General features: G+C 38.1%; 1 protein-coding gene across 4 annotated transcripts; it reads right to left on the bottom strand.

Moving 5' to 3' along the window:
• Positions 1–5,405: 5,405 nt before the first annotated feature.
• On the bottom strand, positions 5,406–24,715 carry LOC121971474 (putative disease resistance protein RGA4). 4 transcript variants are annotated; one of them, XR_006109144.1, is made up of 3 exons: positions 20,765–24,715; positions 20,461–20,505; positions 20,236–20,382 (listed from the first exon to the last, which is right to left on the bottom strand). XR_006109144.1 is itself a non-coding variant. In XM_042522759.1 (2 exons), exon 1 carries the CDS (start codon positions 23,989–23,991, stop codon positions 20,806–20,808), a length of 3,186 nt encoding a protein of 1,061 aa, XP_042378693.1. In that variant the 5' UTR covers positions 23,992–24,715; the 3' UTR covers positions 5,406–5,651; positions 20,765–20,805. The 4 variants fall into 4 exon arrangements, 3 of the variants coding, with proteins under 3 accessions (XP_042378693.1, XP_042378695.1, XP_042378692.1); XM_042522759.1 differs by lacking the exons at positions 20,236–20,382; positions 20,461–20,505 and adding an exon at positions 5,406–5,651; XM_042522761.1 differs by lacking the exons at positions 20,236–20,382; positions 20,461–20,505 and adding an exon at positions 6,804–6,864.
• Between the last annotated feature and the right edge of the window lie 1,691 nt (positions 24,716–26,406).

The following is a 26,406-nucleotide window of genomic DNA, read 5'->3' as shown; positions in this document are numbered from 1 at the left end:
CTTTTTAGTGGTATGAGTTATTATTGATGAACTTGAGTTAGGTGTTCGGGGCGAACACAGGAAGCTCAAGCTTATCGGGAGACCAAAATCAATTCCTCCTCTCGGTCCCTGTTGTAACCTCTTATTTATAAAGTCTTATATCTACCCAAAGCCCAGCTTCTTACCCAAGCTTATGGGCCAGTCACATCCTTGCTTGGTGTCCAAGCAAGGGACTGACCAAGTTAAGCTTGGAGCCCAATCTAGGGCTGACCAAGCCTTGCTTGGTGCCCAAGCAAGGGGCCAACCACACATAGAAAAGGAGTTTTATTTTTTTGTAAAATCTTTCCTTTTATAGAGATCCATAAAAGGGATTTAAAAGGATGATTTTAATTATAAAACTTTCTTTTTTTTAGATCATTCACAAAAGAAAATAAAAGGGAGTTTTTTATTTTGTTAAAAACTTTCCTTTTATGATGTTTTTCACATGGTTTTAAAAGAGAGTTTTAAATTTTAAAATACTTCCTTTTATAACTTTCTACAAAGGATTAAAAGAGAGATTTGAAATCTTTCCTTATTTGTAGTTATCTATAATGTTTAAAAAAAAGATTTCATTTTTAAACTTTCCTTTTTTGTAACCATGATATAAAAGGAGTTCTATTTTAAATCTTTTTTTTATAGACATCCACAAAAGGATTTAAAAGAGAAGATTTTAATTTTATAAAACATGCATTTTATAGCTAACCACAAAAGAGATTATTAAAATAGAGATTTTAATTTTTGTTTAAAATCTTTCCTTGTTTGATGCACAAGTGGTGACCGACCATGTAAAGGAATAAAAGGAAGTTTTAATTTTTTGTTTTAAAACTTTCCTTTTTTGGATTCACCAAGGAATATAAAAGAGAGAAAAAGGGTGCCTCATGGAGAACAACCTAAGCCTTGCATCCTCTCTATTGTGGCCGAAATTCCTTTCTTCTATTCCCTTGGTGGCCGGTCCTCTTCTTTCTCTCTTCTCCTTTTGTTTTCTCTCTTGGAGGTCGGTGACATCAAGCTTGGTTTTCTCTTGATGGCCGGTTGCTTGAAGGAGAAGAAGAACAGAAGGAAGCTCTCTTGTTTAGCATCTCTTGAGGTTAGTTGGTGGCCGAAAATTGGAAGCAAAGGAAGGAGCTTGGGTGGATTTCATCTTGGAAGATCATCGCCCATACGACGTCCAAGAGAAGGAGAGGAATACAGTAGAAGATCAAGAGATCTATAAGCTACAAAGAAAGATATAACTAGTTATTTGTTTCCACATTAGAGATCAAGAAACACAGAGATTGATAAGAGGATGACACGTTCTATGTCTCATTGATCAATTTAGATATCAAGGATAGAAGGATTGAGTCATACAAGATAATAAACATAGAAAGGTTAGGTCGGATCTCGACATTCTCGTCACTTGGGTAGCAATGATGCATTGCTTGATACCACTCATTGCTTATGTTTATAAAATGATTTTAGATACATTGCCAACGTTACGAGAGCCTATTGGGTCACACACAAAGAACATGTTGATTTGGAGATGAATTATGGGGTTAAGTTTAATTCGAATTATACACATTGAGTTAGACTCGAATGAATTCAGATTAGATTTATTGAGTAATGGGTTAGACTCATTGGTTTATTGGGTTAATGACTTATTAGGTTAATGGTTAATCCAATATTTTAAATCCAATCCATTAAGATTAATGAATATTAATGGAGATTAATATATCATTAATCAAAAGGAAGATCAAGAGACAAAAATATTTTGTATTCATTGGATGAATACAAAAGCCATTTGTAAAAGTAACCTTTAGGTGAAGTAACCTTTTTGGTAAAGTAACATTTTTGGTGAAGTAACCTATTTGGTAAAGTAAGCCTTTTGTGAAGTCACCTTATATAGATGAAGTGACCTTTTGGGTGAGTGTGCTCTTCTTGGATTTTGCTCTTCTTCCTTCTTCCACTCTTGGCCAAAACTTCCACAAGAGGTTGCTAGCACAACCTTTGGTTGTTTCTTTCTCCATTTCATGAGTTCGTGAGATGGATGGAGAACGTGTTTATGTGGATACCATAGAGGCACGGACGTGTTGATCGCGCTGAGATCTACATCCTAAAGAAACGTTGCTGTCGGGATTGCGAAGGGCACACAACAAAGGTATAAATTTCTCATGTAGAAAATTAGTACTTAGTATATGGTTTCCTTTTTCATGGATCTTCTGGATAGGAACTTATTTTTCTGCTGCGCTTTTCGACGTGTTTAGTGCTATAGTTCCTTACAGAAGCTACCTCGTGTTGATGGCCCGAGAATCAAAATCAAAAGACGAATCGGAAGACGGGTCCGAATCTGAATCGAGCCACGAGTCCGTACTCATTTCCGAAGGTTCCGATGTGGTAAACTTTGATTTAAGAAAAAAGTTTTTTATAGTCATTTCTTGTTTAAATAGAAAATTAACTGAACAAGAAAGTCAAAATAATAAACCAACAACTCAAGGAACAAATTGAAAAATCAAATCCAAATCAAGTCGCAAAACTTGAGAAGGAAAATTTAACGTTAAAAATCGAAATTATAAACTTAAAGGTTTGTTATAAAATTTCACAACTAGATCTAAAAATTTGGATCTAATATTAAATAATCAAAAAACAGTATACAACAAATCTGAGCTTAGATACAAGTCCAGCTCAACAAATAAATCATTTATGTCACTTATAACTCAAAATAAAAAACAAACTAAAGCTTGGGTTCCAAAAGCGTGTCTAACAATGCAAGTAGGAATTAATTAATACTATATATCTAAAACTTAAGTATATTATGTAAAATCAAATAACCGAATTCAAAATCCTAACTATAAAACTAAATCAACTAAACCAAAATCAAATAATAGAAATAACTACATAATCAAATAAAACTTAAACTATCATCAAGTCCATTACAATTATAAAAGTAATCGACATAAATCCAGAACTAAAATTTAATTCAGAGCAATAATTCAAGGAGAGGTTTCAAATTAGTTGGCACATTCAAAAATAATCTACAGGACAGAGTAACCAAAAATAAGCTACCCAGCAGGGCAATTAGGATTAGCTTAAAAAGAGATAAAAGTTTAACTTGACCTATGGTACTGGTGAAGTTTTAGATGATAGTAGGTTAGGGAGCTTTGTCTATGCATGTTTAGGAAAATATGACTTTAACCTGGTGCATTTGACTTAGTGGAACTAACTGAAGCTACACCTTACAGATCCTAACTAGTTAGACCATAGTTTTGTACTAAGCTCAGTAGATAGGATTATTTGGAAAACATCGAATGTATGATTACTTTAATGATGTCCATGTGACTTACCATAACTCAGAAGTTTATCCAAAGAATATCTATTTATTGAGCACAAAGCTAAACCTGAATTTAACACAAGATTAAACTAAACTCTAAAATTAAACTTAACTCATCTCATAAAAATTATAGGATTCCCTGATTGAAAATGTAGATCGGGTGAGATGACTGAGAACTAAAATTAAATTAACTCAAAAACTCAAATTAACTTAAAAATTAAAAATTAAATTAAAAAATTATTTTAACTTAAAAACTATTTTAACTTAAAAAATTATTTTAACTTAAAAATTATTTCAAAAATTATTTTAAAAACTATTTTAACTTAAAACATTATTTTAAAAATTATTTTAGCTTAAAAATTATTTCAAAAATTAAATTAAAAATTATTTTTACCTTAAAAAATTATTTTAAAATTTATTTTATCTTAAAAAATTATTTTAATTTAAAAAATTATTTTAACTTAAAAATTATTTCAAAAGTTATTTTAAAAATTATTTTAACTTAAAAACTATTTTAATTTAAAAAATTATATTTTATTTCAAAAATTATTTTAACTTAAAAATTATTTCAAAAAATATTTTAAATATTATTTTAACTTAAAAAATTATTTTTAAAATTATTTTAACTTAACAATTATTTTAACTTATTTTTTTAAAAAAATTATTTAAAAATTATTAAAAAAAATATTTTTACTTAAAAAAATTATTTTAAAAAAAATAATAATGAAGTCAGAAACCAGGGGTGAGTGCCCCTGGTATTCCATTCCGGGCGCCCGGAATGTGCTCCCGGTGCCCCGCCTCGCCACATTGCTGCAGGCGCCCAGACCCCGTCTGGGCGCCCGGACCACCCTATATAAGGGGCGGCAGGGGCTCCCCAAGAATTGCACCTCTCCTCTTTCTTTTGCAAAAGGCCTTCACTAGACTTTAATGCAAAAGAAATCAAATTTTAAATTTTTGCTTCCTTCTCCGGTTATTATGCCACTGCGGAACAACCGAGATCGTCAATTCTTTTAATTTCATCAATGATGGTTCGGTAAATGTTTTTTTTCCTTTCCTAAGTTTTTTAATTGTTTTATTTTAGTATTATGCTTAGTTTAGTCTTTCTTTGATAAATTAGGAAATGTTCTAGACTTGATGCTGGGTCTTCCAATGCTTATACTAATCCTAGGTTTCCTACTGAAGAACTTAGGATTATGTTTGCTAGTACTATCTACATGCCTATATGGACTAGGTGTTTAGATAGACAATTCTTTATGCGTTCATGTATTCCTGCTGTAGAAGTCATTGACAACTACAGCTTGCATCGTCTGGTTTATTGTATCAGTTCAATTAACATAATGTGCTGAACTGTACAACAACCTAGTTAGAGTTGATGACCTTATATACACCACTAGGATAGTTGGTATTGATATCACACTATCCCTAGTTGTCATCCATATTTTTCTAGGTTTACGTCCATCTGCATGCACTTTTCAGTACTATCCCCCCAAGGATCCACCATTTGGTGATCCCTACTCACACATTACACTTGATATAATTTACTCATACTTTTTTGGGGAAGAGCGAGTACCCATAGTTACCTTATTTAGGTCAGTCTCCCTTAGAGTTCAGGACTTTATAGGGTCTTAGTCTCTTGCATTTTACCGCTAACCACTCGTGACATCGCGATGATGCATCCTTTTAACTCATTCTTACTATATGTCCTATGTGATAGATTAGATATAGATATTAGTTTATATATTTTTCATGCCATTATTTACTCAGCTAGGCTCATCACTAGTAGATGGGTTCATATTCCCTACTGCCACATTTTGACCACATTCCTCGCGCCCTTAGATATTGACGTCACCAAAGGTGATGTCACGCCCTAGGTAGTCCCTGCCAAAATTTCCTCTGTACGGGTGACAATATGAATCCTGATATACATATATCCATACCTCGACCCACACGACCAGAACAATACAATACAAATAACAAACAATTCACGCAATTATATAACCAATCCACGCAGTTTATATAGATAATCCATGCAGTTTAATATACAGCCTCCGGCTGACAACAAAAATTACTAAAAGAAAAGACGATAAAGGAATCATTGTACATATATGTAAATCCTAGTCCACTACAATGAAGAAATGAAATCCATGAAGTAATGAAAACACCTGCAGCGGAAAAACAAAAATAGCAAACCCAAATAGTCGATATAAAGTCCACAATACAAGAACCCACATCATAAGTGCCTAAAGACATAAAATCGAATACGAAAGTCTACAACCAAAAATCCTCGTGACAAGGGGGCTAGCGACTGGAATCTCCCGATGACCTCAATCTGAAAAGTAGTAGTGTAACGACGTGAGTCCAAAGAACTCAGCAGGTAACCAATAGATATGTACAGTAACATATAACTACCAGCAATAACCTATAGTACAGTCTCCTAAACAATATAGCAAGTATGCATAATTGAATAAACTGTAGTAACCAACAATAGGCATGTAATACAGTCTACTGCAAGAATAATAAGAAATGCTTAACTGAAATAAACTGTACTCACCTCCAAGTCCTGAGCAAATGACTGTGAACATACACACATAAAGATAGTCAGAGCAAATAAGTATGTATCCTGTATGCATGTCAATCATATGCAGTCACCAAAATGCATCATCCAATATGCAACAATCACAATAAATGCAATCTGTGCATATAATGCAATATGACATGGTCACCCCTGACGCCAGTCAGCCATCTCACACGCGATGGTGAGACCAAATGGGTAGGACTATGACAACCGTGGACTTTGCTATCACTACTCCTGAAGAGTGACCGAGTGGACGGGATGCTGTCGGAATACACCTACCCTCCTACCTCAAACATAGTGAGGGAGCACAATGCTCTCATCTCCCGGTACGTGATAACGGGGAGAGATCTCTGCCTGCTACCACGCTGCAATCACACTACCCATGAGCGGACTAGCGGAGCACTACAGAGCAACTGCCATACACACCCTAGGTGTTGTGCCACTACCCATGCAGTGGTCATGTTGTGTGTAGGCCCATGTAACCGACCGACAAGCTCAACAATAATGGAGTCGTCAATCGCCCAGCTTGCAATCATGCGAGATGGTGCATGATGCTACAGTATGTCATACCTGAACATATCCTCATCCATATATATGTGCCAGAAAGGTAAACACATTTATAACAATGATATAAGCAACATGAATCCAAGATCACATATCCAATATGTCTAGCAATTAATCTAGTATACAGAAGCACTACATATCATCACCTCTAAGAGCATAGGTACACATAACAATAAATAAGAGCATATGAGTCTAATGTATAGCAGCTAACAGTATAAGCATGTAACAGGTATCAAATAGGCTAAAACCAGGGAAATAACAAATCTACCAATCACTAGAAATTATATATATACTACACATATCATAAGACACAATCAAGAGATAAGTCAAATGGTACCCGCCTCAAATAGAAGGTCCAATCAAGCCAAATCCGACGTCGAGATGCTCCTCTCGAATCAGAATCCTACGTCAAACAATATATATATTTTATTTAGTTAAATCCAAATGAATAGCTAAATAAAATCCCTAAAATTAAATTAGAGAAAAACCCTAATCAACACAACCTCAATCTACCTAATTAAATCTAATGGTTAATTAGGGTTAGTTATCTAATCCCTAATCACTAATTAGATTAGAAATCTAAACTTAAATCAATCTAGTCATTAACCCTAACTAATCATAATCCAAATCATACTTAATTCAACACATAATCATCCATCTAAAATAATCAAATCACATTATGATCTACACATGTGCTATTCTAAATTCAACTAACCATCTAGTAATCCAATTATCCCTAATTCCTACACCTTACCTCAATTCAGCCGTTGTTGATGTTGAAACAAAGCAAGCTGCTGGAAATCACCTCACGATCACAATTTCAACTAACACTTTAACAATTTCAGCTTACAGAAAATAGAACTCACCTCATTGATAGGATCAAGATAAAAGATCAAGAATTCAACAAACAACGTATAAGAACCCTAACCTAGTAGCTTACTGTTAAATGCTTACCTAAAGATATAGGGGCAATCAACCGCTCACTCTCTGTTGATCCTCAAACAGAGATAGTTGTTGCCGGAAGGAGACGTTGCTGGATTGCAGAACACTACAGGAAGACCTCCCTGCTAGAATCCTTTCCCACTTGACCGAGGCCTCAATCAACAACAATGAAGAAGGGATTCAAGACCTAATCTAGGATTGCCAACAATCAGAGAGGAAGAAGACTCGAAGCTAGGGCACAAATAAGAGAACAGAAAGAGGAAGGTTCAGTCGCTTACCCTCGGAGCCCTAAATGCCTCTTCACGCCGGTGATCGGTGGATTGAGCTCGATCCAGTGGCGTCGGTCAAGGAAGAAAGGGTCGGCAGACACAATCGATCAGGGGCGGAGAGAATCGGGATGAAGGAGACCAGAGGAGGGAAGGATCATTGTAGCCAGCTCCTAACCTCTGTGCTCTGAACCCCGATTTACGCCGACAACGCCGAAAGAAGAAGAAAAGATCCGACAAGATCCGACGATTTGGGCGGTGCCGCGAGAAGATCTTGTTGCCTCGAGGTCACGGAAACACCACCAGCTGAGGAGGGCAACCCGACAATCGTACCCCTAGTCGGCGGCGAAGACGTGACGGTGTGGATTGGCGCCGACGATGAATGGAAAGGGATTTCGTCAAGTCGTCCGCAAGAAAGCAGAGAGAAGAAGAAGGGAAGGAGCTCAGGATCGAGGAAACGATATTTGGGAAAGAGAAAGAAAAGAATTTATAATTAAAACTTTTCCTCACTTATACGGGTATCCCAAACAGGCTTTATCCGGACCCGTAAATTTGTCCCCTTAAAATTCGTCATACGAGATCCGAAAAATTTCCAAAAAATTTCTAAAAATTCTAGAAAAAATCTATAAGGTTATTTCCCAATGAACATTATTAATTAATTTTTTTTCGATATCTTACAGGTGATGTCAAAGCCTTGACTAAGTTTGACATAGTAAAATCTAGGAACTTTTGGTTAGGTGGTATACATATAGATGATGAGGATGTCTTGTCCTGGCAGAGGGGGGCCCATCACCAGCATGACTCGGATGTCGAGTAGTTAGATGCCGAGGGGGAGGAGTCAGGGATATATGAGTTCATGGATGCACTTTTTGGTGATCCCCTTGCTCTAACACCGCCTTCAGCTCGAGCACCACATCTCGCCCCTCGCACTCTAGCCGACCGAGTTACCGGCCTTGAGATAGCTATGACTGATCTTCGGCAGGAGGTCTCTAATTTTTGGCGGGACATGCAGCAGGAGATTTCCGATCTTGGACAAGACATGTGGCAGGATGTCTTCAATCTTCGACGAGACATATCCAGCTCTCGAGAGGATGACCGGACCCGTCACGCTGAGCTAATAGAGATGTTATGCTTGTTGGGTTCCGAACCACCCTCCTCATGATCACAGTAGACTAGGTTGCTATTATCTTCGTGTATTTTGTCTTGATCATTGTCCTTGTATACTGACTTACTTTCCACTTCAGATATTAACTTGTTATGTTATGATTATCAAACTATTATTCTCAAAATTATTTTTAATTTTTTTTAAAAAAAATCTAGGATAAAACTTTTATTTACATTTCTTAAACTTTCCTAATTTTAGAACTTTCATAATCAGTTTTAGTCTTAGTTTAGATCAATCCTTTAGAAAACATGCTCCTATAGGTCTAGAATTTGAGCATCTCACTAACACCCTAGGACTAACTTATTTGTATATTGCTAAACTTAGAAAGGGGTGAGATGTATAAGCAGATTACCTGGACTTAAGATCATTATATCAGTGCATCAATACAAGTCTGGACATTAAAAACTAAACTAACAATAAGTAGGTTAAGTTCTTTAGCTTAGTCAAACACTAACTGAATAAATTAATTTAACCTGACTAACTAAGTGAAAATTGTTATCTTCTAATAGTCAATAAGTAACAAATGGTTAGAAAATTTTTGTTTTGGAATTAAAGTCAAATTCAAAGGGAGGATTAATAACTTTGAATATTTAACATATTTTTGAAAAAAAAAATAGCATTCTCAAAGTTATAGACCTTCTGACCTTGCAAATTTCAAAATTGTCTTACTTTCAAAGATCAAATTGACAACTACTTAAGTTTTGACTTTTTAATTAAAAAAATATATATTTTTAAAAACAAGTTGGCATAGTTTTCAAAATCTTAATTTTGTTTTACCATTTTACTTATTTGTTATATCCTCTTGAAAAATCTATTTCTTGAAAAAGGTTTTTAAAAACTTTCAAAAGTTATCTTAAAAACTTAGCTATTTTCAAAACATCCTTTTAAATTTTCTAATCTTAAAATTATTTCTTAAAAAAGTTTTATTTTGCAAATCTTATGAAAAATTAGTAGTTTTTAAAAACAATTTCATTTTTTTAAGTTACTTTTGTAAAAATGTAGACTTATCATTTTATAACTGAATAGATTTTGAAATCAATTTCAAAATCACTTTAGTAACATAGTTTTTTTTCTCTAAGTTAATTAACTTTTTACCTTGAACAGCTTCTAAAATTTTCTCCAAGTTATTTGATTTATTTTTCTAACTTAACTCCCTAAGCAATCCTGACTATTTTCACTGTCAAGATTTTTTTTTATTACTTTTCTCCATGATTTTTTTTATGAATGTCAAAGGGGGAGGGTTAAGTGAATTAAGTTAGTAAAAATCTAGACAAAATACCAAAATCAGTCTAAAACTCATATAATCTGTCTAGTTATTTTTGCATATTTTTTTACTAACTTAACTCAAATTGTCATTGCATCAAAAAGTGGGAGATTGTTGGTGCAGTTAGCACTAACGGTCTAACTCAGGTTTTGATGAATGACAAAGTAAATTAAGTTAGGTTTGTTGTGATCTAACGATCTCACTGAGTGTGCAGGAGAAGTCCAGATAGGTCGACGGACTGACTGGATATCTAACAAGAAATCCAGCTAGGTCGACGGGCTGACCAGATAACTGGTACAAAGTCTAGACATGTCGACAGACTGATTGGATGTCTGACACGAAATCCAGCTAGGTCGACGGGCTGACTGGATAGCTGGCACGAAGTCCAGATAGGTCGATTGGCTAACCGGACGTCTGGCAGGATGGATAGTTAAGGTAAGTCACTAGAGGGGAGTGACTTGGTGATGACGCGTTCCCCGTTTGAGGGAACAGTAGATGTCGATCCAACTTAGATCCATTTCAGAAATCTAAGTTGAGATCTTGATTATATTCTGATCTCGAGTAGACAGAATCTAATTACTACTCTATTTTTATATTTGTGATAACTTCTGTTTTGCAGGGTAGTATAATGTTTATTGTCTCAGACTAATCTTTTTCTTGAAGGAAAAAGTTTTTGATGGAAAAAGGGGTCCAGGTGCTCGGAAGGGATCCGAGCACCCGGAGTTGGTCCGGGAGCCTAGGAGGGATCCGGGCGCCTGGAGTGCAAAAGTTTATCTCGTCGCAACATGGAGCGCGCTAATTGGCTGGGTCAACGTCATGGTCTAAACGCCCGGAGCTTCCTATATAAGGAGCCCTCCACCTAGAGCAAAGAACAACAACTGCTTCTATGATTACTTTCTTGTGCGCTGCTCTAAAAACGCTCCTGCGATACTGCGAAGCTCGTCCGACAACCTGCGACTTCATTTTAATTTTCATGTTGTCGGTAATTTGATTTTATAGTTCTTGTACTAATCTTGTAACTCTTCTTACGAACTATTAGTAGATTGTCCAACAAAAGCACTCGACGAGTGCGGGCCTTGGAATAGGAGTCGACGAAGGCTCCGAACTAAGTAAAATTAGTTTGTTAGCATTGTTTGTTTTTACTTTCCACTACGTACTCGATTTAATTTATGATTTCCAAAGATCGCTATTCACCCCTCTAGCGAAATTTACGATCCAACTAGGAGTGAAGCTAGGCAGATAGAAAGTCCTAGTGAGTGAAGCTAGGTAGATTGAAAGATCTAGTGAGTGAAGTCAAACACATGGAAATCCACGTGGGTTAAGGTTGACTGGATACCTGGTATTGAGAAGTCCAAGTAGGTCAAAGGATTGACCGGATACTTGACATAAGAAAATCTAGATGGGTCAAGGGCGACCGGACGTCTGGTGGAAGGAAGTCCAAATGGGTCAAGGAGGACCGGACACTTGGCACAAGACGATAAGTCCAAGTGGGTCAAGGTTGACCGGACACTTGGCACTAAAAGAAAAGGACAAGTGAGTCAAAGTATTGACCGACTACTTGGTGAAGAAGTCCCAACAGGTCAAGATTGACCGGATGCTAGGCATGAGGAGTTCTAACAGGTCACGGTTGACCAGATGTTGGAATTGGGGATCCTTGAGCTTGAGTTAAGCAAATCAAGGGTGGTCAACTCGATCAGCTGATCGATTAGACTGAAGCCCAATAGATCAACCGATTGATTGGGAGAGTGTTGCGATAAACAACAACCCAATTGATCGGCCGATCGATTGGGAGCCTTTATCGCGAGCATAGAATGTTGCCTAATCGATCAGCTGATCGATTGTGCCCCCCAATTGATTGGTCAATCGATTGGGGTCAGTTTTCTCCCACAGACGCGAGAGCACATAAGAAGGCTGAATCAATTAGCCGATTGATTCAACCTCCACAATCGATTGGTCAATCGATTGGGATGTGACCGTTGCACAGGTTAAAGCCATTGGCGAGTGATTTCTTCGGCAGTTCTTCGCGAGCTTCATTCTGATCTTGATGCGTTCTTCTCCACCGAGCTCACACACACACACACACACCATATCTTGGAGGCTTAGAGAGGAGTGTTGTTGCAGTTCCATGCAAGTCAAGAGATGTATTCAAGCTAGAAGAAGAGCAAGCTAGGGTTTCTTCATTTTAAATCTTATAAGATTTGCTATTGTATCAGCTTGTATTTAGTTCTTCTTGTATATCTTGTTGTGTGTGTCTTGTATGAGGTTTCTCCACTTTCGGTAGTTACCGGAAAGGAGTGTTTGTATTAGTGGAGTGTGTGTCACGTATGAATCCTTGGATTAGTCACCTCTTCTTAAGGTGGATATCAAGTAAATCTGTGTGTTAGCATTTTGAATCTTGTTTCGAATTCTTTCTACTGCATATCAACAACACCAAAGTAAGCCAACGAAGCGCGATGAGCTATTCACTCCCCCTCCCCCTCTAGCTACAAATCGACCCTAACAAATGACATTAGAGCAAGTTCGCTCTTCACCGAATCACTGCCGGAAAGGGCAACAAGCTAGAGGGAGAAGAAGTTGAAGCAAGTTCAACAAGTTGAAGACTTCATAAAAAGGCTCAACTTCAAATGGAATTCCAAGATGGACTTGGATTCGATACAAGGGTGCCTCCATCATTCACAATGACGAGCTTCGATTCTTGGAAATCAAGAATCAAAAATTTCTTCATGATGGAGATAGAGCAATGGTTTGCTCTAATAGAAGGCTTTGAAGCTCCAACCAATAGCAAATGCAAAATTCTCAAGAGGAGCAAGTGGAGCCAAAAGCAAATACAAAGATGTGATAGTAATGATAAAGTTGTTGGGTTTTTCGGGCCGCGAAAATCGCGTTTTCGCGTCGCGAAAACCCCGAATCACCCTAGCCATTGGATCTCGTGCGAAGAAAACTTTCTGAAAACACGAGTACGAGTTTTAAACTACGATCTACAATAGATCTACAAAGGAAAAAGATTTTACCTTCGAAGCGTGCCCTCGCAAATCCCGCTCGTCCAATGGTACGCCAGATCTCGAAGTTGTCAACGTAGACAACTCTCTAATGATATCCACACGATCAAGGTGTGTTCTCTAACACACAAGGATGGAGAAGAGAGCACCCAAGTGTGCTAGCACTTTCTAGGACTCTCGGGTAGGATTTAAAAAGGGGAGAAAGGAGAGAAAGAAAAGGGATCTCACATAATCCACTAGGTACCCTCCTTTGTGACCTTCACTTCACCCTTTTCATGGAACACAACTCACACACCTTCTCACTTTCTTGAAACCCACGACAACAGCAAGAGAAAGGAGGAAGAGAGCTAGGAGGAAGGAGAAGCATTCAACACCACTTGAATGACACAAAATGAAACCTCCTACACCATTAGTGTGGCCGGCCACACACATGTAACCTCCCCATTTAATGTGGCCGACCACATTAAATGGAATGGGAGGTGTAACCTCCATGAGGTGGCACACCTCATGAGGTGGAGATGATGTGGCTGCCATGTAAGATGAGTCATCCTCCATGAAGTGGCAATTCATCAAGTCAAACTTGATGTTTCAACTTCCCATTTTGGTCAAGTCAAAATTGACCAAATCTCTTCCATGTTGAGTTGAATTCATTCTTTGATTCAAGCCAATTTCAATCTAATGAATCTCAATTCATTAATATAAATTGACTTAATGAATCAAATTTAAATTAGACTTATTCAACAATTGAATCTAATTGAGTCTAACTCAATAAGTCTAATTTAAATCAATCCGAATCCAATTGGTTCATCATATGAATCTAATCTTCATCCACTTGTTCTTTGTGTGTGACCCAATAGGTTCTTGTAACGTTGGCAATGTTTCTAAACTCCTTTAAAAACATAAACAATGAGCGGCATCTAGCAATACATCATTGCTACCCAAGTTACAAGAAATATTGAGATCCAACATCACCTTGTGACTACTAATTGTGACTCCTCATAATATATGACAAGTGTCCTTCTATCCTAGACATCTAGATTGATCAATGTGAGGCATAGACCGTGTCATCCTCTGACCAATCTAAATCTTGAACTCCAAGTAGACTCACTAAATCAAATGAGCTCAATATCCTATATTGACTCATTTGGGCATGGCCATGCACTTCGTGGTCTCACTCTATCAAGAATATCGATGTCTCTCCCGTCATATAGGAGGGATAGATCCCATCTACATCACTCACATCCCTCTGCATAATTCGTTACATACACAGTAATCGCCTTTATAGTCCACCCAGTTACGGGTGACGTTTGACGAAACCAAAGTACATAACTCCTTATGTAGGGAACCATGGTGACTTCAGGTCTAAGGACTAGTAGTCATACTAATAGCCACATGAGAAAGTATATGACACTCATATAACGATCTATGATACTTTCTCATGGCGGGTCATTCAGTATACATTCTCTAATGCATACCCATGTGTCAACTTGATATCTCTATATCCATGACTTGTGAGATCAAGTCATCGAGTTGACCTACATGGTAGTCTTATTGCATTAACATTGTCCCTGAATGTTAATACTCGACTAGAAATGATTTAGAGTAGTGTTCCTTATATCATCCCACTATCGATTCAACCAATCGATTGATATAGGTAAGAACCTCCTATTCAAGGACGTTATTATACTTAGTTTATTTGGCACCAATACAAGTAAGTATAATAACTAAAAACCAAATGCCTTTATTTATATAGAATATGATACAACAAGTCCAAAATACAATCATCAAATGATTGGCTCTAGGGCTCTAGCTAACAAAAGTGACCAAGCTATCGATCAATTTATTATCTAGCAACATCTTAAAGCAAGTGGGAGAATTTAAAGATGGCAAGAAGCTTTAGAACAAATTGACAAAGATTCATGAAGAACCCTCCACTGTACAAAATTAAGAAGAATCCTAAAAGGGCAACTCATTGGATCAAGAAGAAGAAGAGTCCGAAGTTGAGAGATACTCAACATCGGAAGAAGAAGAACAAGAAGTTTCATCCTCCACAAAGTGCAAAGACAAAGGTAAGAAGGGAGCATACTCCTTATTTCATGTACATGAGGATGATGATGATGATGAAACCTCCACCTCTAGGATTGAGGGGGAGTGTAGATTATTGACCTAGAGCGAGAAGAAATTTCTACCTTCGGATCAAGTGAAGAAGAAGAAGATGATGTCACTTCCACAAATCAAGAAAAATCAAATGGAGGATCATGTGCAACCCCTACAAGCAAAGGTATAACAATTTCAATTGTTAATAATAAAAATTGTATTATTTGTTTTGAGTGTAGGGAAAGAGGACACTATAAGAACAAGTGCCCATAATTGGCCAAGAAAAAGGACCAAGTGGCACCCAAGGGCAAGGAGAAACCCAAGAGAGTCAGTCCCGTGGAACGCAAGGGCAAGGAGCATATTGTGTGCTTTTCTTTCAATCAAAGAGGATATTATAGGAGTCAATGTCCTAAAGGGAAGACGTCTACCAAAGTCAAAGGAGGAAGCACGAGTCAAGAGGGAGCTTCCAAGGTAAAATCCAAGGTATCATTGATTGAACCTATTCCTTTGACCCATAATAAAAAGCATGATAAAACTAATTTATATCATTTTAATGCTATTTATCATGAACATAGGAATCATGATAGAATTAAAGAAAAACATGTGGCTTATCATGCTAACACTACTACACCTAGGGTTAGAAAGGTAAAAAATAATTTAGGTAATAACCTTAAGGATGTTAGATACTTGCCTAAGAAAAAGAATTCTCATGGATTTAATGAAAAATCTAAAACTAAGGATTTAATGTTGGAAAACCAAGCTTTGAGGTCAAGGCTTGACAAATTAGAAAAGACCCTAAAGAAAATGAAAAATATTATTAAGGGTCAAAATGAGTACAACCTAGGGAGAGTTAGACAAGAACCATCCGATGGTCATAGAGGTTTGGGGTACAAACATAATGCTAAGAAGGATGTGACATCTTATCATAAGGTTTCATATAGCTATAGAACCAACCCTACGTCTATGGGTCAAGTCAAAGATACAAGAAAAGCTATCCCTAGAAGTATTTTTGCCAAGACCAACATGACTAAGACTTTTAAGAAGTCAAAGAAAGTCACCAAGAATGTCACAAGGGAAGCAATCCCTAGAATTGACCTAGAAGAAGTGACCAAGACTTCTAAGGAGCTTAGAAAGGTCATTAGGAAGGTATTTAAAGAAGTTATCCCTAGTGAATATTTAGAACATCCAAGGAGCACCAATAGGTTTTGAGTTCCGAGGAACATATTCTCTACACACTAGATGGGTTTAGAGAGTGTCAACTCTAAATGGGTAGGGTGGTTAACCCAACCTTGATAAAGTTGACATGTGGAGACATTTTCAAGATTTTTGTTAACCTTTGAAAATGAAGAGGATAAATTGATTACTCTTTGGAAGAGTAAAATGTGCTAAATTTTGAGAAATTGAACTTAATTTTAATTGTCACAATTAATCAAAAGTTAAAGAAATGTCAAGTTGGGGTTTTCCATTTTCTTGAGAAAATGTTGGCAATCTAGGATCAATTTTAGTTTTAGCTAAGGATTAAGAATACTTAGATAGATTATCTAGGTATATTTTATTTATGTTAATTGCCATGATTGTTTGCCCATCATATGCCATGACATCATATTTTATATTCATTCTTATTATGAAAAACAAACAAAAATACCATGTCATGTAATACATACATGTTTGCCCTCTAGGAAAGGGAGAGAAAGAAGGAAACCCTCATTCATGCTTTTGCATGAAAAAGAAGTTGAGGCTATAGGATTAGCCTAACTTAAATGTATTGTCAAATTTCAAAAAGGGGGAGATTGTGGGTGCAATATCCTTTAGGTCAAGATTGACCAGGTTGACTAAGTTTGAGTTGGCTCAAGCTTAAGTCTTGATGTTTGGATTTCGGTGTTTGAAAATACATGGAGATTGCAGATGCAATCGTCCGATTGAGGACATTGTTGATACAATTCATCTCTGGTCAAGGACTGACTAGTTAGATGTGAAGAAGAGTCGAATAGGTCAAAAGGTTGATTAGATACTTGACAGCAAAAATCCTAACTGGAGGTTAGATAAGTGAAAGTCCTTGTGAGTGAAGCCCGATAGTTGGAAAATCCTAGTGAGTGAAGCCAGGTGAAAGACTCGGTGAGTGAAGCCAGGCAGTGAGAAATCTTGGTGAGTGAAGCCAGGTGAAAGACCTAGCGGGTGAAGCTAGGCAGGTGAAAGCCCCGGTGAATGAAGTCGGACAGTGAGAAAATCCTGATGAATGAAGTTAGGTGAAAGTCTTGGTGAGTGAAGCCAGGTAGATGGAAAGTCCTAGTGAGTGAAGCTAGGCAGATGGAAAGTCCTAGTGAGTGAAGCTAGACAGATGGAAAGACCTGGTGAGTGAAGCCAAACACATGGAAATCCACGTGGGTTAAGGTTGACCAGACACTTGGTATTAAGAAGTCTAAGTAGGTCAAAGGATTGATCGGATACTTGGCACAAGAAAATTCAGATGGGTCAAGGGCGATCGGATGTTTGATGGAATGAAGCCCAAGTGGGTCATGAAGGACCAAACACTTGGCACGAGACAGTAAGTCCAAGTGAATCAAGGTTGACCAGACACTTGACACGAGAAGAAAAGTCCAAGTGGGTCAAAGGATTGACCGGAAATTTGGTGAAGAAGTCCTAGCAGGTCAAGGTTGACCGGATGCTAGGCATGAGGAGTTTCAACATATCACGATTGATCGGATGTTGGAATTGAAGACCCTTGAGCTTGTGTTAAGCAAATCAAGGGTGGTCAAATCGATCAGCCGATCGATTGGATCGAAGCCCAATTGATCAGTCGATCGATTAGGAGAATGCTACGATAAACAACAGTTCAATTGATCGGTCGATCGATTGGGAGCCTTTATCGCAAGAACAAAATGCTGCCAAATCGATCAACCGATCGATTAGGCTCCCCAATCGATTGGGGCCAGTTTTCTCCCACAGACGTGAGAGCACAGAAGAAGGCTGAATTGATCAGCCAATCAATTCAGCCTCCCCAATCGATTGGTCGATCGATTGGGATGTGACCGTTGCGCGGGTTAAAACCGTTGATGAGCGATTTCTTCGACAGTTCTTCGCGAGCTTCATTCTGATCTTGACGCGTTCTTCTCCACCAAGCTCACACACACACCAGATCTTAGAGGCTTAGAGAGGAGTGTTGTTATACTTTCAAGCAAGTCAAGAGGTGTATTTAAGCTAGAAGAAGAGCAAGCTAGGATTTCTTCATTGTAAAACTTGTAAGATTTGCTATTGTATTAGCTTGTATTTCGTTCTTCTTGTATATCTTGTTGTGTGTGTCTTGTATGAGGTTTCTCCACTTCTGGCAGTTATTGGGAAGGAGTTTTTTTATTAGTGGAGTGTGTGTCGTGTGTGTATCCTTGGATTAGTCACCTCTTCTTGAAGTGGATACCTAGTAAATCTGCATGTTAGCGTTGTGAGTCTTGTGTCGAGTTCTTTCCGCTGCATATCAAGAACACTGAAGCAAGCCAACGAAGCGCGACGAGCTATTCACCCCCCCCCCCTCTAGCTGCAAATCGACCCTAACATGAATAAGTTTTATGTTTCAATGCTACCTCAGCACGTGTCCGTAATTTAGCGGCTAGCCAGAGTTCCTCAATTTCTCTATGAAGGGAAGACTGAAGATCCCTCTCCTGCATCATCTCGTCTAAGGTCGTATCCTTCTGGGTAAGCAGTTGGGTCATATGAGCCAGTTGTTGGCGAAGGTGTTTAAGTTCATCAAACTCAGAGTTCAATTCCATGATTAAGAGGCGTCAGTGAAAGGAAAGTATGTCTTTGTGGATGGAGATCAACTCCTTTTAAAGAGGAAGAAGGAAAAAGTCAACTCCTATAAAGATTAAAGTGGCCCTTCTCCTAATGTTGATTGAACAATTAAACAAGTTACAATACCGACGGTCTAGGATAAGAAGCAACATTTATAGTCATAAAGGCGAAGTAAATGAAACTCGAGTTTGGATCTAGTCAGTCGAACTTGAGCCTCCTTCGATTAGACTTGGAGGGGAGGTTTATGATACAGTGCATAAAGGTGGGGACGTGGAAGTCAAGGGGACGTGGCGGTTAGAAGTCAAGGGGACGTGGCGGTTAGAAGTCAAAGGGACGTGACAGTCAGCAGTTAGGAGGAGAAAGAAAGAGTTAGACCGTCCGACGTCATCAGCCGTGACGTCATCAACCGTATAATTCCTGTTCGGGTACAGACAGATCAGGGTTCCAGATCTGAGACATAAGATGTAGCCTGGAATAATGCCTAACTTGGCCGGTTGGATACCCCCAGCTCGGGCCATAGGACCAGGCCTAGTATTTTCAGTAAGACAAACTCAGGCTGACCCTTCAGCGATCCAGGCTCAATGGATGGGTCTCCCACTCGTCTCAGATATAGATAACAGATGAAGCCCGAGCGGGTCACCACGGCTCAGCCTCCTTATCAAGACTCAAGTCAGATGGTACCTCTGAACGAGCATCCCAAGCGGTCCAAAGCTAAACCCGGGTGGGGCACAAAGCACTTGGCGACAATAATGTTAGGAAATCGTAACCTCTTGTCAGGGAATAACTGCCATGCATCAGGGAATATTCCAGTGGTCTACTATCCTCTGCGAACGGAACCTTCCTTCCACCAATAAGAGACTATCGTACACCTTTCCTCACCCGACAGGCCTGACACCCGACATTCTCTGACAACATGCAGACTCTAAAGGTACATGACGTCATATAAAAAGGGAGGTCCTTTCCCTTGGCCAGGTACGTGCACTCGCATATTTGTACTCATCTTCTACAATTCTTTTTTTCTTTGTTCTGTTCTTTTGGAAAAAAAAATACCTTACTTGAGCGTCGGAGAGCTTGCGCCGGAAACTTTTTCCCTGGTTTCTGGTCTCTAATACTTCATGTGCCTCTCTGAGTGTGCGCAGAGTCTGTTTAAGTACCACCGATTTCGTCACCACTGTCCATGCGGGGGTCCGTCCTCCCGATGCACATACGCCAAGGGTTCCAAGTCGCCTCCCTGTCAACACTGACGACATCTCAATCGGCCTTCATCTGACTCAGATTCTAAACAGGATCTGTATTCATATACAAAGGTTGAAATTTTAGCTGCAAAGCAGCCATTTTTTTCCCCTCTTCTAACTTGTTCTTTGTGATTCATGGTAGAAGCATTCAATTGAGCTGTCTCAAAAATCTGATCAAATTGCAAGAAGAACCAAAATTTGTAAAATCTATTGATAGATAAATAAAATCCATAGAATGATGTTTTTACCGCTCTTAAAGGCACGCAGGAGGCCCATAGTTTTCATCAATCTTTCTAGAAAAATTTGATGGAGGAGCCATAAGTGATCAATTAAAAAAATTGAATGGCTGATTTGTTAAAAAAAATTGAAAGGCCAAAAGTATGTGATTGAAACAATTTAAGGGCCACAGAGATAATTTACCTTATAAAAAATAAAATTTTTTAGAAAAGAAAAAGAAATCATGTTGTGTCGCAACAAAGAAGCAGTTTAAACTTTGCAACTATAGAAATACATATAATGATAAGTTATTTTATTCAATTAAAATGCTCTTACCTTTCGTACCATGTGCGGCTGTTAGGCTGTATCTGAGGAGCCTATGGAATATGAACATATGGAACATATGAGATGATCGGCCAATCTTCGCCTGTCTCCCTTTGGCATCTACTTTTCAGTTGTGGGCAACCGACAATCCACAACCTTTTCAACATATATAGATTCTTCAAACCCCTTGGCACCCTTTCTAATCGTGGGCAGTCTTGGATTGATAGGAAATGAAGAGACTTGAGATGTTGCAGCCATTCAGGCAAGGTCGTGAGATTGGAAATATCATTTATCTTTAGCTTTTGTAGGGCACTGCTTGTTGGTTCTGTTGTCATCAACGACTCCAATTCATCACAACAACAAATAGTTAATTTTTGGATTTCATTCCCAATCTTGTAATTATAAGTAAATGATTCATCATGTGCACCACATAGAGACAATTTTTTGAGCTTGTGTAAGTATTGCAGTTGCCCACTTAAATTGACTTTGTTGCCACAAATATGTATTTTGAACTCATGTACTGAATTCAAAATTTCTACGAGTTCTTCTGGCTGCAATATTATACTTGGACAACCTCTGAGCCGTAGAAAACAAAGAGAACTGAGACGCCCCACTTTTGACGGGAAGGATGCCAAATTATAACATTGTTCAATGGTCAATGAACGAAGCATTTCTAGGTACTGCATTTCATCCCCAGGAAGAGATTGAAGTTGTCTGCATCCTTTAATTTGTAATTCCGTCAAGGATGTTAAGTTTCTGATCCAACCACTTGGAAGAGATGTCATGTCATTCATCTTCTCAACTTGGAGAACAGAGAGAGAAGTTAGCCCTCCGATACATGAGAGTATGCTCCCACTGCAGCATGATATATCAAGGTGTTGGATTCTAGGAAGTCGCGGCATACTTTTCAATTTACGACAACCTAAAATTTTCAGACTTTGCAATTTAGGGAACAACTCAACGACGCCATGAGACTCTGACCATTCCTCTAAATTATTCATCTCATACAAAAAGAGTTCTTGAAGGGAAGGAAAGCCTCTGTAACCATAAAACTCAGCACCCATCTGTGTGAAGTCAGCCATAGATCGCAAGCAAAGCTTCTTAAGAAACTGTAGATTTCCAAACGGAGGAATAGGCTCACAACCACGGCAGTTTACAAGGCTAACTTCAACCAACTTTGGCAGTTGTAACTCTATCAACCATGTTGGAAATTGTGGGCTCATATAATCCCATATGCTCAACTTCTTTAAGCTCGTGTTGGGACAAAGATCATCCAACATGTCGTTGTCATATCTTTCTGAACCATTAAACTCTAGGCATAGTTCATTAAGATCTTTATTCTTCAAGATTTTTCTTCCACCACAAGAATAATTCTTATAATCATTGGAAAATTTAATTTCCATTTTGCCATGAAGCTTCAAATCCTCAAGCTCTATAATTGAGCATGCGCTAGTTTTGTCACCAGCAATAAAGAGAGGTAAACTTCGAAGATTAGTTAGTTGAGATAATCCACAGGGCATGTGTGTCAATCTAAAATCACGTTGCAAATCAAGATCCCGAAGGTTTTGCATATTCCCTAACTCTTTTGGTAGCTCTCGAAGTTCCACATTGAAACTGAGATTGAGATACCGTAAATTGGAGAGAAGGGTTATGGAGTCTGGTAGAACTTGAATATTATTCCCAGATAAATTGAAATCCCAAAGGTTTTGCATATTCCCTAACTCTTTTGGTAGCTGTCGAAGTCCATGATTGAAACTGAGATTGAGATACTGTAAATTGGGGAGAAGGGTTACGGAGTCGGGTAGAACTTCAATATGATTCCTAGATAAGTTGAGGTACCTCAAATGTATCAGATTTTCTATTGATGTTGGCACCTCCCTGATGCCATTGTAACTTAAATCTAACACCCGCAAGAATTTCAATTCTGAGAAGACAATTGCAGGTAGATTGACATATAAATAACAATGAATTAATATAAGGGTACGCAAGTACAATGACTTCTTGCCTAAGGCCTGAGTAATCTTTGATATATCCGACGACTCTAGATGCAAATGATATGTTCTGTTTCCACTATGTTTTACCAAGTCTTCTTTAGAATTCCAATATATATTTGCGGATACTGATCGTGCCAGATCACGCATCAAATCATGCATCGTGCACTTATCCTCGAAGAGAAAGAATAACCCCATTACTAGATCATTAAAGACATGCTTGCCATTTGTTTCAGCATCAAAATTTCCTTCTGAACGTATGAAACCATTTGCTATCCATAGTCTTATCAGTTCATCCTTTGCAATCCTAGTATTTTTTGGGAATAGGGAAGCAAATGCAAAACATTTCTTTGATCGTGGAGGGAGAGTGTCGTAGCTCAACTTTAATACAGCTAACACTTTATCTTCCTCATTTCCTAGCTGCCATATTTCACTCTTCAATACTGAGGACCAGTAAGTTTCCTCTCGAGAGCTACGGAGCATGCTACCAAGAGATATGGCAGCCAAGGGAACACCGCCACATTTTTCAACAATCTTTCTACCAATTTCCATCAAGGTTCGATCGGCTACTTCGTCTCCAAATGCAAATTGTTTAAACAGGGACAAGCAATCATATCCGGACAACTGTTGTAGTTGGTGAGTGGTATTGGATGAGCCCATAATTGAAGAGACCTGTTGGCTACGAGTTGTCACCAAAATTTTACTTCCTCTCGCCCCACATGTTAAGGCTGCTTTTAGTACACCCCACTTTAAAGGATCTTTATTCCAAACATCATCTAGCACGAGAAGAAATTTCTTCCCAGATAATGTTTTTTCTAAGTTCTTCCTCACTGAATCTATTTGTGAGATTTTAACCGGTGCATCAGTAGCCAATTCTAAAACAGACTTCATTATCTTTACCGGGTTAAATTCAGCCCCAACAACTGTCCACATTCTTGAACTTTCAAAATGAGCTTTCACCCCCTCGTCATTAAAAGCAAGCTGAGCAAGTGTAGTCTTCCCCAGGCCACCCATCCCAACAATGGTGATGACCTTCAATGTACCATGACTGCTTTCATTATCATCCTTTGTTAACATGTTGACAATCTTATTCTTCTCTAGTTCTCTCCCTATAACAACAAAGCTATTGCAGGAGTGGGTTTCTCTGTAGGAATTTAGTGACATGTGGCTATTGCTTTGTGGCAAATTAAGAAGAATGGACTTTTGTAGCAAAATAGAATCCAGACTATTTGTTACAACTTGTATCATATCACTTATCCTACTCGTAAAGACAACTTGATTATTAGAAGAGAAGAAATCACGCACCGGCTCAAAAGAAGATATTGATGACCAGTGCCTCCGCAAGGTTTCGGTGTCATAGCAATCCACAACATCCTAAGAGATCATAGGCTAGGTATTTGAGCTTCCTCAACAAGTCCTTCACAACATCTTTATTTAAAGGATGGGACTCGACATCTTCGATCACCATGTCAATAATCGTCGACATCTGCTTAAGCTTCTCCATCTTCTCTTCGATACCAGTCATCGCCTTGAGTTTCTGGTCGAGTTGGACGAGAATTGTCACCTTGTCCGCCACAAAGCGAGCTGTAGCTACCAAAGCTCCTTCCATAGCTCCGGATCGAAGAACGATGCAGAAGTTGTTTGGTGTGGATCTGGCTAATTAACAATAGCTTGGAGGAGAAAAGAGAAGCAATAATTTTTGCAGGGCTACTATGACTGCTTCAAGTCTTTCTTTTTGATGGATTATTAAAAAGGGTTGGGTCTCCAGTAAGATTGCTTACCAATTCCATATCGCCATGGCAGTGATGTGAGTATTCATTAAATCTACGCAGGCCACACATTTGCAATTGCGTTGCTTAAAATATATATGTAATTAATGTATTTTTTTTTAAAACAGACATAATAAAATTATTATTTTTTTCCAATGTAAATGACTTTCGTTTACAACATCCAAACAAAACATGTGGTCAAGGAAGTTCTAGAATGCCCAAACATCTAGAATATTACTTAGAATTAGCACTTCCCCTTCCAATATAATTATCATCACTAACAACCCTACCACAATACAATGTCAAACTAATCATAGAAAATTTACATCACAAGGACTAATTTGCGATGGTACCCAAAACAATGCCAATGGATAATAAAAAGCGGATTTACCTTGCTTCCAACTACAACTATTATTAGGAAAAATAGATTGCTTCCAGTCAATCGTTAAGGCTAATAAACTAATCAATTTTCCTTATTCCTTGTGAATATTAATACATCTCAATTGACCCCGAGGCACAGTGCAACGGTAAAGACACATGGGTCATATCCAGAGTATCACGTGTCGATTTTCGACTGGCACAAGATTGTGCTCTTTTATGGGAAAAGCATGGAACACTTATGGGCCGGGCCATATGGTTGAGAACTTGAATTGTGAAAAGTATAGGACCGGGGTCGAGGAGATGAAATCTCTAGACCGTAAAAATACGATTAGGGATGAATCATTTTATTTATTAGTCAGTTCATTTAAATTAATCATCATTTATGGTTCATCCTCTAGCTCATACTTTACATACTTCCATAAAGTATGGACTAGAGGATCATGCCCAATGATTGAGTGACCTAAATGGGAAAAGCATGGTACCCTTTAAGGAAATCGAATCATCTGTTCCTAAAATCACTAGTCCCCGTGTCCCATTTATCGTCTCAGTCCATCGTCGGCGATCTTCAACTACTACCCCAATTAACATTATAATCTTTGGGAAAGGTGAACTCAGGAGGTCGTCATCGGCATGATCGACACCGGAATCCAGTCGGATTTGAACAGACTTTCCTCCACCGTCGGATCCAACCAAATTCTAGTACCGATCGTGCCGATGGTGATCCTTCTAGGTTCACCTTCCCGGGTTATAGTATTGATCGGGACGATCACCGGAAGTTATCGACGATAGATTGAGATGACGAATGGGACACGGAATAAAGAAAAAGTAGGATAAAAGATCTGAACTCCCTTGTAAGCCATGGTTGAGTACCAGATGGAGCATGACTAGCTTTAGAGAGGGGCGATTGTTAAGGTCTGGTCTTGAGGTTCGATGGAAAATTTTGGTCGGCTGGATCGGTCCTCTAGAAATAATTGGCTTAAAAAACTAGACATCTGCGATATATATATATATACACAAATGGGCATCATCAAATGGAGATAAGTGCTACCGATAGATTGATATATATACTTGCTTCCCTTGTCAGCTTTGGATGAATCTGAAGGTTGTGCTCAAACAAAAGATAATTATTAATACGAAGAAGGTTGACAATCTCTTTATTTTTAAGTTCAAGGAAACCTAACATTAAAAATCCACAAATTAAACATGATCATTATGCTCAAGTCAAATATATTATCTTCAAAATTAACATCTAAATATAATCAACCAACCGTTTAATAGATCATAAATATTTTAAATTTATGGTATTTGTTTTTAGTCAATTTTATTTTCAAATATAAAATATACCACAATTTATACGTACAACATTCTAACAAAGATTCGTAACTCAATAAAAGTTTATCATCTCAAAGGCAACAATCACTACAAGAAAAGAAAAAAGGTCTATTAGGAATTTTCTTTACTATACTTATCTATTATTGGTGCAATATCCCTCAGGTCAAGGTTGACCTGGGTA

Source organism: Zingiber officinale, chromosome 4A (assembly GCF_018446385.1).
Source record: "Zingiber officinale cultivar Zhangliang chromosome 4A, Zo_v1.1, whole genome shotgun sequence".
Lineage (NCBI taxonomy): Eukaryota > Viridiplantae > Streptophyta > Magnoliopsida > Zingiberales > Zingiberaceae > Zingiber > Zingiber officinale.
The sequence above is the reverse complement of the archived record's forward strand: the minus strand, read 5'-3'. Positions and strand labels throughout refer to the sequence as shown.